Source organism: Lathamus discolor, chromosome 1 (assembly GCF_037157495.1).
Source record: "Lathamus discolor isolate bLatDis1 chromosome 1, bLatDis1.hap1, whole genome shotgun sequence".
Lineage (NCBI taxonomy): Eukaryota > Metazoa > Chordata > Aves > Psittaciformes > Psittacidae > Lathamus > Lathamus discolor.
In genome coordinates this window covers 43,403,555-43,416,944 of record NC_088884.1, presented here as the reverse complement: position 1 = coordinate 43,416,944, position 13,390 = coordinate 43,403,555, and the positions used below count along the sequence as shown (strand labels likewise).

At 38.0% G+C, this 13,390-nt stretch overlaps 1 protein-coding gene across 3 annotated transcripts in view; it reads left to right on the top strand.

Moving 5' to 3' along the window:
• The window catches only part of PPP1R12A (protein phosphatase 1 regulatory subunit 12A), a 120,149-nt gene extending 108,527 nt beyond the window's left edge, over positions 1–11,622 (top strand). For 2 of the 3 annotated variants that reach the window (XM_065669439.1, XM_065669426.1), the window contains 2 exons: positions 2,805–2,855; positions 9,228–11,622. In XM_065669439.1, coding sequence (XP_065525511.1) covers positions 2,805–2,855; positions 9,228–9,314 — 138 coding nt within the window. In that variant the 3' untranslated portion in view covers positions 9,315–11,622. Of the gene's footprint in view, positions 1–1,723; positions 1,755–2,804; positions 2,856–9,227 lie in introns of all 3 variants that reach the window. The other variant, XM_065669434.1, reaches the window with a different exon arrangement.
• The last annotated feature ends 1,768 nt before the right edge of the window (positions 11,623–13,390 follow it).

Below are 13,390 nucleotides of genomic sequence, written 5' to 3'. Positions count from 1 at the left end.
TTTAATTGGTTTCTTGCTTGCTATTGTGGCCACACAAGTGGACATTTAATTGTTTCATAGATTTGGCTGTGCTCATTACTATATAGGTTCCATACTGCCGAGCACTCAGTACTTCAGTTTAAAACATGAACTTAGTGATAATGCCATATGGCTGGAAACATGCTTTACAGAAGATTTAGGAGATTTTTACTTGTATTTATAATTTTAAATTTCCTTTCAGACAAGACTTTAAAACAGGAATTTATTTCTGAATTCCCTTGTTGTTAAAATCTGGAGTTACATCCCCTTTGAAAGTGACTGAAGCAGGATTCTCAGCTGCTAGTCATCAATGTCTGATCTCCAGAAATAAGCTTAATGGGAACATTAATTAATGGGAGCATTTATTAAGCCCAGAATTGCAAAGTAACAACATATAGAAAATACTAGCTTCGAATTTGAGTTAAGCCTTCAGAAGTGGATATCCATGGTGTGATTTGTGAACTGTTTACCAGAAAGGGGCAACTTCCAAGGGAAGGGGGGTATAGACTCAATCACAGATGCAAGGTCCTAGCAATACATAGACAAAAATGGTTTCATTAACAACCTGTCACTCTGGAAAGTACATTAAAAGCAGAATTTCCTATGATGTGACAATAAAACTCAAACTGCCAGGTTTCAGTCTGTATCAGAATTCAGAATTGTAGGTGCCTTTAACAAGCGTCCCTCAAATTTAGAATTCATTAGCTGGGAATTTGGGTTATGGAGAGGTATATTTTTTTATAGTACTGAATATATAAATATATATAGGTATATACATCTACATATATCTGGTTTTACTTCTTAATAATTTTATAACTCTGGTGTTGATTTTTCACCTATGTATATCCCTGTACCGCAGTCTCACTGCATCAAACCCATGCCTCTTAGCTGCTTTGAGAAATACAAATGAGCTATTGTATTTTATAAGCTGAGAGACTAGCATGCTTTTTTTTTTTTTCATGTTGAGGATTACAGATGTACCTTGGCATACCTTACAGAGTTGTTGAAGTATATCATAAAATTCTAGACTGCATAAATTGCAAACCCTGTGAGTCCAGGGACTAATCAAATAATCCTGGTAAATCTTCCCAGTGAAACTGCAATGTGGTATCTTGTTGGCATTCCTCAAACCAGTTAAACTAAAGAGAACAATACTTTTTTGCAAAAAATCTTACATCCACACCAGTCCACTTAAATATTTCTTTTAAATAAAGTGAAGTATATAAAGTTAATGAAATAAGGATTTTACTTGATTGGCTTTTATTGCAACTAGTTGTTCTTAAACAAGCTCAACATGGTAATTAAGCAAATGCATCAAAAGGACTAATGATTTCTAAATATATGAAATGTTGAAATTTATTTGATGATCTGTCTCTTGGTAATCATAGGAGTTGTCAAATACTGTTTAATATAAGAACACATGTTATTCTACAAAGCTAGTAGGTAACTGATACAATTCTAATGTAAGATGGTGTGGGGTTTTTTTTAGTCGCTTACTGCAGTTAACTCACTGGTACTTACTATGCCCATTACTATCCATCAGTATCATTATGGGACAAATCTTAACTTGAAGGAGTTAAGTATATTAACAACTGCAGTAATCTATTACTTTGATAAACCTTTAAAGTTGTTTGCTAAAATGGGAAAATGGTGGGGTATAACTGCACTATGATTAAACTGAATTCAAATGATTTATATCTGAAAGGTGACCGGCAAGAGTCAGTATCTACTGGGCGGTATGATCTAACCAAAGTTTTACACACCTCAGTCAATGCTGCTTGCTGTTTGCATAACACTGTTGTATGCAGATGCATATGTCCACTTCGCAATAATCTGTTGCTTTTGCCTTTCACACTTTAGAAGGATCTGAATGTAGAGTACTGATAACCGCAGCTGCTTTAAACAAGACACACTGCATTGACTGACACAGGACAGCAAGCAATCAAGCTATAAAGCCTTGAAGTCCATTGCATTAGCTATTCGTCTGTTAGATGTGTTAAAAATCAGGTTTAAACTCAATAACGTCATTTAGAAATACGGTAGTGTGGCTGCACTGCAGACCACATCATAGTGTAGAAAACCCTAAGCTACCTTTCAATTAGCTTGCTTGGGGACTGTAATCAGTGTAATCAAAACAACCTGAAGTTTGCTACAAAGGATAATTTCTCCTGCTTCTCAGGTTAAAAAAAATAAAAAATAAAAAATCAAACCATACTAGAAACGCAGAAAATATTCAGGAAACATTTACTGAAGAAGCAGGTGGTCTATGTAGCTACTTTGGTACTCAGCTGAACCCCTTGAATGTAAACTTGGGTGTATCTACACTACATTGCATTTTATAAAGTGTAGACACATCCCACTGTGCTGAGACAGATGTTTCAACTAGATTTGCTTGTCTATGAAAGCTTATGCTTTTGTGCTTGTTTCTTTTAATATTCTTTGTTTCTGATCATTTTCTGCATTTCTTGTATCCTAAGTTATTATTACAGAAGCCTAGTTTACGAAAAATAAATCCAAATGAACGGTACTTACAACCTGTCTAAATTTGTGTAAAGGAAGGGGTATGTTTTGTAGGACTTGATGTATATCTCTTCCTCCCCTGATACCAAAATTCCATATTGAGAAAATTTCTGTAGATCACTGCCATCACAAATTTCCTGTTCACACTATGCTTTTGATTGTATGATCTTTGAAACTTGAAGTATTTCACTGTTAACACAGTATTTACAAGCAGTAGTTTTTAAAAAAATGCGTTGTTCGGTCTTAACACACATCTTTCAATTTAGGAAAGAAGAGCTCTAGAAAGAAGGATATCTGAAATGGAAGAGGAACTGAAAGTAAGTAAATTATTAACATGTTAAACTATTAATACACGTCAGTGCAACATGTAGTCTGGCAGTATTACCGGTCTCTATAATTTCTTTAGAAAATAACTAAGTTATAATTGCGTTTCACAATCACTCATGTCATAGCTTGAACAAAGCCTGGCATAAGCAGTCACACGTGTAGGATCTCTAAGAAAGCACTGAGACCTACAGTTCATTAATGTATTGGCTAACAAGAAACATTCAGAGATGGCTGAACACAGCTTGATCTAATCAAGATGGAATTGCAGTCCATGATTTTGATGTGATACCCTCTACTTTATTCACTTAAAAATAATGATAGCATATAATTCCATAGATACTTATGCATTAAATGTTGCTTCAAATCTTATCTCATGCTCTTTAAATTATGTGTTTTACAGCATGTTGCCATTATCAAAAGAAAAACTTTCCTTTTTATAGCGAATAATAATCAGGTTTCAGTTCAGAAAAAGCAGGAGATAGATTTCAGATGCCGACAAGCAATATTTACTACAGTCAACTGAATTCTGGGTTTTTTTTCAACTGTATATAAACTGAATCCCAGAAGGAAAATATATCATTTTTTAGCATATATTTTTTGTTTGTTTGTTGTTTTTTTTTAACCAGTCGTGGATTTTTTTTAGTTTCCTGGTTTATCAGTGTTAAATCTTCCAATAAGATTAAGAAAGTGAGGAATTTGGCAGGGTTTTTTTTGTATTATGTCCTTGGATATAATATTAGACAAGGCCAACCAAACTGATAGAATTAAAGTATGACTAGGAAACTAGTGCAACACGATGAAATAGGAAACATTTTTGCATGCCAAAATTTTCAGTAAGTATCACTGGTTTGACATTTGTTATTTGTCATTGATTAATAAAAAGTTTCCTTTCAAGCTCAATTTTGAGCTCCCTCTGGTGCTTGGAATCGGCATTAACTTCCAAATACTTTTTGTTAAAATACATGCATAGTTTTGTTAAAGTAGTTGTAGCTGCAGATGTAAGCAGAAGGCAACCACAATGCCTCTAACTACCTTGGGTTCAGGCCAAGATTGTTTGTTGTAAGGGAGGACGCAGTGTCTGTGGTTCCTTGACGGGTCTTTAGAAGTGAAACACGTAGAAAGCAAACTGTGGTAGAGGAAAATAACTGTGTCCAAGAGTAGAAGACAGGATGTGAGCTTCTATCATCAACCTGTAAATTCCTGTTAGGGGAGGTTGGGCTGCCTAGAAAAATAAAGAATGCAAATACATTGCCTTTTTTTTTTTTTCTTTTTTAAATAAGCAATATGTGAAAATTTTGAATTAAATACTTTCCTATCATTTGTTGCGCCACTGTGTAAAAGTATATGTTAAATGTGTCATTATTTACAGACTTTTGAATAGGAGATTTAGTTTGTGCAATTAGGATGTTAAGTAAAGAATTCCAGGAATAGCTTTCATTGTTAATGTATCCTGCACTGTTTTGGAAAGCTGTGACTAATCACGGCTGGTTCTTAGATTGCTTTTCAAGAATGTGCCACTTGTTTGATACTTTCCTTTCACAGCGACTTATCTACTTTAAACAGGACTGTCTCTTCTAAGTTTTCTTTCAGTTCTGCTCATCTCTAGTTCTTTTAAAACATATATAAATGTGGGGGATTTTTTTTCCTCGTTTTCACTCGTATTTCTCTGATTCCTGCAGAACCTGCAACAAATAAAGCAGATTCAATCTTTGAGACACCTAAATGAGCGACTGGTGATTGAGAATAGGGCCTTGACCCGAGTGGTTGCCAAGCTGTCAGGGTCCCATAGGCAACTGCGCTCTTTGGACTTGTAATTTCTTCCTTCTCCTTTGTGTAGCCAGGCAGGTGTTGACATTCAGTTTGTGCTTGGGTAGAATTTTACTATTAACACTTGTGTGCCAGAAACTGCCTTAACTGCTGCTTGGTTATGGAAGCGTGGCTAAAGCATGGTGTCCGGTGTACCAACTAGAGGTGTCACAGATGTGTGGATATGGTGTGGTGTTGTCCTGCTAGCACTGAAGCTTGTCTCTGCTCATTTGAAGATAAATTGGCAATGATCCAGGAAACCTTTGACATGGTAAAACCTTGGCAATAATACAAAGGATTTGAATTCACACTGGGATACACTCAAGTCAGTCCCTTGTTTTGATGCTTGAGTAAATGCTCTAAATTAGATAGATTTTTTTGCCTCTAGTTTTCTAACAAATTGAAATTAGGAATTGTGCCTTGCTGCAGTATAATTGAAGTGCACAGAATTGATACAAATCTAGTCTCAACTAAAGAATGTTTGAGAACTGGTTTCAATACTGTGTATTCCTGAAGAGTTGCATTAGCACTCTTTCTTTCATTTGTGTCTTTAGAAGAACCAAACTCTTTTCTTTCAGAAATGTATTGGAATTTCAAGTCAATACACTTACTTTCAAATATTTTTACATATTAACTTCCTGTGTGGTTCTGGCCAATCCTTATTTTTATCTAGACAACTTAAAATACCCAGTTTTAGCACTGGTTGTTGATTTATATTGCTATATATGTAGGCATATAATGCATGGCATGTACAAACACAGACACAAAAAAAACTGCCCAGTGTGTCAGACTGGTTCATTCTGGTTCCATCCTCTTTTGTTAAAGCTATGAACCGGTTTGAGTTTCACCTTGGGAAAAAAAGTGCCAGTTTGTTGTCCTTAGTGTTATTTCATGACTGTTTCAGAAACCTGCTGAAGATTCAAAACTTCTGTGAGGAACAAAATGTAGTTTCATTCCACACCAAATCTATATGCCTTTCTTCCTCCTCTTACATAACAGCTGAATAGGGTGGGGGTTTCAGTGAGCTTATGTGTAAGTAAAACTAAGTTTAAGATGTATAGGTGAAACACATTTTAACATGTGCAGTCACTTCTGCAGTGACTCTTGCAAAACTGCTTCCACTCGCCTGTCCTCTTCCCACTTAGAAGCAAGGCAAAGAGTGTACATTTTTTCATTCTGCTCAGTGTCTGATCTCAGGTTTTCCCCACCAAGAGGCGTGAAATAAAGAGATTTATCCTTTGGCTTTGTGTCTTCCTGGAGCTGGTCTAAACAATAGGATGTGGATAGAAAGGTTGCTGCTGGTCCAGGCCCTGCATTCCTCAACATTCCCTTCTGTTAACCCTTCGGCTCACTGACCTGGCTGAAAACAAATCCCTTTATTCCTTATATGACTGGATCCACCTCACCCCAGAGTTGTTGAATCACTAAACTAACATGCAGAAAGCGGCAGGCACACACTGCTGCATGAGGAGGGAGAGCTGTCCCTTTAGGGCAGCCCATCTTACACCAGCTTCAGCTAACAATGTGGGTTTTCAACACAGCTGAGCTAATCTAATGACTGCCGTCCAGAGCCACACATCCATACCATCTATTTTTGCTAGCACTGGCATTCTTTTAACCATGGTAAGCCAGTTCAGGGTGTTAACCCATAGAAAACTATTCAGTATTCCTTTCTGTAAGGGGAGTTTTCAATGGCAGATCATTATGGAGCTTGAGGAGACTGGCTAGCAAAAGAAACGCGATGGAAACACGGCAGGGAGGCTTGACATTACGATGGTAGCTTAACCATCGCAGTGTACCTGATGAATCTGAGCAGGTATCTTTTTGTAATCTTAATTTACAAAGCTGTTTTGTATGTAAAAACTGCTAAATCCTCCAGCAAACACAGATACTATTCTTACTGTACAGAGTTGGGTTGGCTCCATGTATGATTATTGAATAATTATTTGTTTAACAACGACACTGCAAAATTACTAGCTAGTCATACATAATACAGATAGGCAAAAGAGCGCATTTGTAATCTTATTCAAGAATCTCATCACAGGAAGATACTTAGCTATTTTAGTGAGAAGCAAATTGGAATTCAGAGTGTTAAGTACCGTATATAACTATTTTTACTGAACATACTGCAAAACCTTTTTTTCCTGCCTTCTGCACATGAAAGGTGTGTGGTGTCACCTCATGAGAAGTCTGAATACCATAGAAATGCACTGCTCCAAGAAAATTGTATTTGGCTAGGTTTAAAGTATGTGGGGATTAGTATTTTAGGTTACTTGAGTTTATCATTCCTGGTCAATCTCCTGTTACTCATAACTGCTTTTGTCTCCTACCAGTCTTCCCTAATTCTTTAGCAGACTCACAACAAAAGAGAAAATATTTTTTTAATACCTATTCTACCTACTAGTTTAATCAGGATTAAAATGTATCTACTGAGATTTGCAGACATGTAATGGTACTGGATTATACTAAAACTCTGCATTTGAACAGCACCTTCTTTATTAAACTAGTTCACCAGCAAATATACCACCCTGTGGGTCTTCTTGTATGTCACTAAGCATTTTGGGCTGCAGCTCCTTAGTCAGTCGGTTGAAGGAGGACTGTGACATTCCTGGAATTACTTTGAGGTTTCACTGGAAAGTATACATGACAACACTGCTGAGATACCCATTTAACAAGACCAAACTAGAGCCCCTTGCTTCCTAGATGAATGCTGTTATGGTTTCACCCAGGATCTCTGGTGTGACGTCTGGAACAGAATGAAAAGGATGAAGGGAAGGGTTAGATTACTTTGCCTGAACAAATGGCTGTCTCATTGTTTGCAGATACACATAATAGAACCACCCCAGGTTTATCCTGTTATTAGAGGTGTACACACAAATGCGTGGTACACACGCCTGTTATCTGGATATGACCCCTAGCACATGAATCTTGGACAGCAGTTGTTGGTTTTTACAACTTAGAAACTTTAACATAGATAATACTTGAAAATAGCCAAATGATTATTTGTGTTGCCCAATTCCAAACACCCTGATGTGGTTTTTGAAAGTAATTAGCATTTTACAGCACTTTCTATTCAAAGCATAGTTCTTACTTGACTATAGGGGAAGCTTCCCTCTGACTCTGTGGAGAGCTCAGTTTAGGTGTCTTGCCCTAAGCTTCAGCAGAGCAGAGTTGGAATCCAGGTTAGCAGAATGATTTTTACTTACTCCAATTGCAGAGACCACCTTTTTAGCTCTTATGATCTCCTGTTGTCTTCCTTTCACGTACTTTGGTATTTTCAGGTAAATAAACTATAGATCCTGTGCCTTGGTCATTTTCAGTGCATCATCATGTTTCACTCTACGAGGGGGTCTGCTGTTTGCTGAACTGAGTGTGCACAGACAGAGGAGATGTGAAAATGAAGCCTGTAGTGTAATGCACAGTTAATCCCTGCATTTTTAAACCTCACAGTTCTTTCTGTTCCATAACAATATTCTGAATATAATGGGGTTGAAAGTATAATTTTGCTTGAATAAAATGAAAATTAAACTAGTGGCAAGAAAATTTCTTCATGAAAAATTATGTAGCAGTTGTTACATAGGTCACTACCTGGACTTAGACCTCTTGCATGCAATTGCACTTCGGGTTACTGAATAACCGCTGTGCAGGAATAGGCTGTTACCTCCTGTGTAAACCTGCTAGAAAACATACACATAACTTAGCCCTGAGTATTGCGGGTGGCTTGTTATCAGTGTGTGAATGTAGATACAGAGAACTGCTGAGATTACTTCTGGTTTCTCTGACAAGTTAAATTCTTCCAGTGCAAACCTCTGTGCACTGACTTGTCCTTCTTTCCTGTCTGATCCTGTCCAGCTCTCACCTCACTTGGCTTCTGCCTTCCAGCTTCTGTGCTTGTGTGTCACCCATCTCCTGTGGCAACCTTAACTTGCCATCTCCTAACTTGTTGAATGCCTGAGTATGCAGCCTGATGTTTCAGTGATCTCTTTCAATGATCTGATCCTGCGTGAAATATGCTATTCAGGGATATGAGCTGAAGTTACAGGATGTGTGCTTCAACATGAGTTTGGAAGTGGTTGGAAGATTAATCCTGTGAGCTAACAAGCTGAATCACACTGTATCTGATACGGGTGAAGTCATCCACAAGCACAGTGGTAGATATGCTTAGCCACAGCATGTTTTTATGAAACTATGCAAGTGCAGCATAGACAAGCCTCTTTAAACTGTTGGTAATTAACATTTCTTTTTGGTTTGCACTGAAATTTGAAGCATCTAATTACGCTACTGACGCTACTTTCTTCATGCTACTATAAATGCTTTTGTTGGAGGTTTGTCATCTGCACCACCAAGTTTCAGTGCATCTAGTCCAGGCAAATGAAACCTCCTAATCTGTAACTCTTAACTGTATCATGCCAAAAGGTGCAATTTTTCTGAACTGCTGATATGAAGGGGGAGAACTGCCAAGGTGCTTAAGCTGAATGAAGATTTTTATGCCCTGGACTTGTCTACTTTTACTTGGGGTATAATAGCAAATAACCATCATGTTTCATTTCTCACAGATGCTACCAGACCTGAAGGCAGACAACCAGAGGCTAAAAGATGAAAATGGGGCCTTGATCAGAGTTATAAGCAAACTTTCCAAATAAAGGGTTTACTACAGCAGCAAATATTGGTATTGCACATCACTAGTAACTCCAGTGGACCACAGTATGGCAGTCACTGGAAGTGTGGGAAGATCCCTTGGAGACTGTCATTTTTCAGATATCCTGCCAAACGCCCTCTTACCTGTGTGTTTTTTGTATCAAGATCATTGTTTCTGTTAAAATGCAGCTGCTGAGAAGATGAAATGACTGAGAAATCTTGTTTACAGCTACAGCGTAATAAGGAAAGTGTTCAAGGCCAGATACGCCTCAGATATTTAACCAGTAAGCCTTAGTTGTACATAAACACTTTTACATCAACAACAGCTTTCAGCTCTCACAGAAGACAGTTACTCAATAATGTTTTTGTTGTGCCACAATTCCCAGGTTTTTTCTATACTCAGTTTTTCTTCAGACCTTCAGGGTTGGTTTTTTTTTTCCCCTTCTAATTATTCATGTACCAGATTTTCTTGTACAGTGTTTTCACAGCTTTACCATTTGCAGAGACCACACACCCTTTTAAATTACATATTTGTGTAGCTACCTAGAGATGTATTGTCCAGCCACCTGGAACAGAGATGCTTGGTGGAACATTTGCTTTCACTGTTTGTGCAATATGCATTTATTTCCTAAACAAAATGCTTTAAAAGTCAGTTGAAACTAGAAATATTTTAAGAGTCCTGTTTTCTGCCTTTATTGGTCACTTTAAAAATAAAATTTAAAAAAATAAAAAAAAAGAAGTTTGTAGTGGAAGATGTTAGATCCTGTAATCGTCACATTCATTTGAGCAGGTACTGAGTGATGCTGTATATATAAATGTGTACTGGTTTGATTTTTCAGACCACCACGTGGCATGCTTGAATATATTTCCCTATTGCAAATGTCTGTTAATGCAAATTAGGCTACTCCAGAATAGTGTGTTTAACAAAGTTCATTAATTTTTATGGTATAAAGAATTTAGACATTGTACATTGTATGGAGCCCTATCTTTACAAAAGGTCTAAACTATATAAAATACTTTATTATCTTTTCCTCCCATTTTTTTTTTATTTGATAGTGTTCACCATAATAAAAAATTGCATAAATATAACTGCTTCACTACATTTCACATACCTGTATTTATCTGAGTGCTGTCCAAAACTGTTGTGCTAGCCAAAGTAACGTACTAAATCATCTGAGAAACATAACCCGTTACACTCACATTAATGTTTATATGCACTGTTGCTGCCATGTGAGAAGGCATCCAATTTGGTAACACCATCATGTCAGACCATTTTATACATTTCAGTGGCCTTTAAAAACAAAGAAAGTACTTAAATGAAGATCGCTTTCGTTAGAAACAGCTTTTATATTTTCACTAAACCATTCAAACTACGACATCCTATCGGCACATAGTTTATTGCCTAAAACCACTGAGCAGATCAGCCATTAAAACAGATTGTACATTGTAAAGCTTGTAGTAGCTATTGTATTATTGATTATATTGTATACTATATTAAATGTGAATTTGTACCCCTTCATTTAAAAAGGTCATTGTGTTCTACTGCCGACTCTGGGGGCGGGGGGTAGTTTTTCAGGACTGGGATATGTTTTGGTAAGAAAGACATGATGTCCTCTCTGTTGATTGGTTTTTTGAAGATGTAAGGTTATGCTCTTACTACCAAGCTCAGGATTCTTGATTTTAAAGGTACACAGATAGTTTGAGATATCTTATTGTAATTGATCTGTATGAGAGGTGGGTCTGAACCATAGGGACTTCCATGGTCTTACGCTAACATAAAATAAATAATTGAATGGCTGCAACGTATTGAGTTCTGTTACAAGACAGTTAGGCATATTCTGGATTATATTTGGTAAAGTTTGGGTGCCTGTGAATGATTAAATAAGTGTTTCTAATATTTTAGTGTTTTATATTTAGGTTATTTATTCTTTATATCTAAAAAATGAATGGCTACTGTGCTATATTGATTTTATTGGTAGTACTGAGCAGACCTTGTATCTGCATGAAACTAGTTGCAAAACCCACTATTTTGGAAAAAAAAAATTGTATTTTGACATATACAAATAAAATGAATACAAACTATTTTAAATGTGTGAAAGTTTTACTGAGAAGACATTGAAATTTGTTATGAATTTAAACCATGTTATATATTTTAATTCTTTGGTGGGCATTTTTCATTCATAGCATTACTTGGATGCAAGGTTCAAGTACCTTTCAAAGATTGTAATCAAATTGTGATTATTTGCACATCATTGTACATGCACATCTGTAAATGCAACAGTAAAAATGCCATATTTATGCAATCTGTAACAACTTGGACAAATGTTTATATATTTTACATAAACCTGTCTGTGTGCAGAATCTGAGAACCATTTTTTACGAGATATCAACCGCATCTCATGAAGTGATTGCTAAACTTATGTCACCCTCTTACTCTACTGATCATGTTGCAGATCAAACACATCCCCAGAAAATCCAGCTACCACAGAGAGAAAACCGGGAGCGAAGGACTATTTTATTCTCTAGGAGACAGTTTCATAGAATGGTTTGGTTTGGAAGGGACCTTTAAAGTTCATCCAGTTCCAACCCCTGTGCCATGGGCGGGGGCACCTTCCACTAGAACAGGTTGCTCAAAGCCCCGTCCAACCCGGCCTTAAACACTGTCAAGGATAGGGCAGCCACAGCTTCTCTGGGCAACCTGTGCCAGTGCCTCAGCAGCCTCACAGTGAAGAATTTCTTCCTAATGTCTAATATGAATTTACAAGAAATACAATACTGGTGGCTGCTGACTCAGAACCAGCCCCAGCTGTGAAGGAAGCTGTGGCCTGGGGAGGAGGAGTGACCAACCATGGCTAGGAAAGCAGCCCAGGCAGCAGAGTGCAAGGGAGGTAGGTGGCTGTAGGAACTGCCTGACTTTCATGGCTCAAATGGTAGCACTTGCCTTAAAGAAAAAGACTCGGGAGCTGGAACTTCATTTTTGCCCACCTCATCTCCCTCACCATAAACGATTCCCTCTGTATTCACTAGTTCCTGGTACATACTGCTTTCAGACCACTGACATTTCTTTGCCAGGTTCCAAAAACAGCAGTTGTAATTCATGCTCTGTATGTTGGTGCATTTGTTTGCTGAGCACCAAGTACAAAACATGAGCCTCACTGTTCCCTCCTTTAGAAACACCTTTCATACTAAATGCTAGGTTTGTGCTCAGATGAACATTAAGCCAATGGGGATTTATCTTACCTGTTCGGTATTCCTGGGCCCTGTCCATCTGGTGGTCTTTTAAGAGCGAATGTGTTGTCACAGAACATGTGTCCTCTTCTTTCTTTCTTAGAAAGGTAACTATTTGCATGACATCTTACAGAATAGGGAAGAAGCATGCCCCTGAGTAGCTGCAGATTGCTGCTTTAGGAGATGTGCATCAAGGGGGACATTTCTTTCACCTTATAACACAGAAATGGGCTTCAGGCAAGATTGCTCCTACCCCAGCTACCTGACCTAACCGTGAGGTTTATAGTCACGTGTGAGGGAACCACGTAATTTCTTTTTAAGTGAAGTGATTATGAAAACAATCATTACACTGACTTGTACTTGACCTGGGTGATCCCAGCAGTGGCTTGGCTCTCCACAGCTGGCACTTCCCACTTCTATGGGCACCTTGAGGTTTTCCTCACCGGCGTATTACACCAGCTCCTCCAGAACGGAACATGCACCCTTATGTCTCTATCTCATTGCTTATGGTCTCATGGCAGAAGCATAAATAGAGGTGGGCAAATGTGTCGTGTCATGCTGCACTGCAGTGCACCGTGTCCCCGGAGCTCCGGCTGGGTCGGCCTGCTATGGCTCGAGGGGCTTGTGGCAGCTGCGGGCCCAAGCCTGGCCAGTGCAGGAGGTGAAGGCAGCCATGTTCTCAGTTACGCTGAAAGACACTTTTCCCATTGCTCCTCTAACTTTACACAACACCATGTGGGCAGGCGGTAATTCTGACACTTGAACTGTGCAACTGAGAGGTTAACATGTTTTATAGATGAAATTTAATTTCCAGCTCCAATCCAGAGGGCTGGCACAGCAAAACGCCACAAAT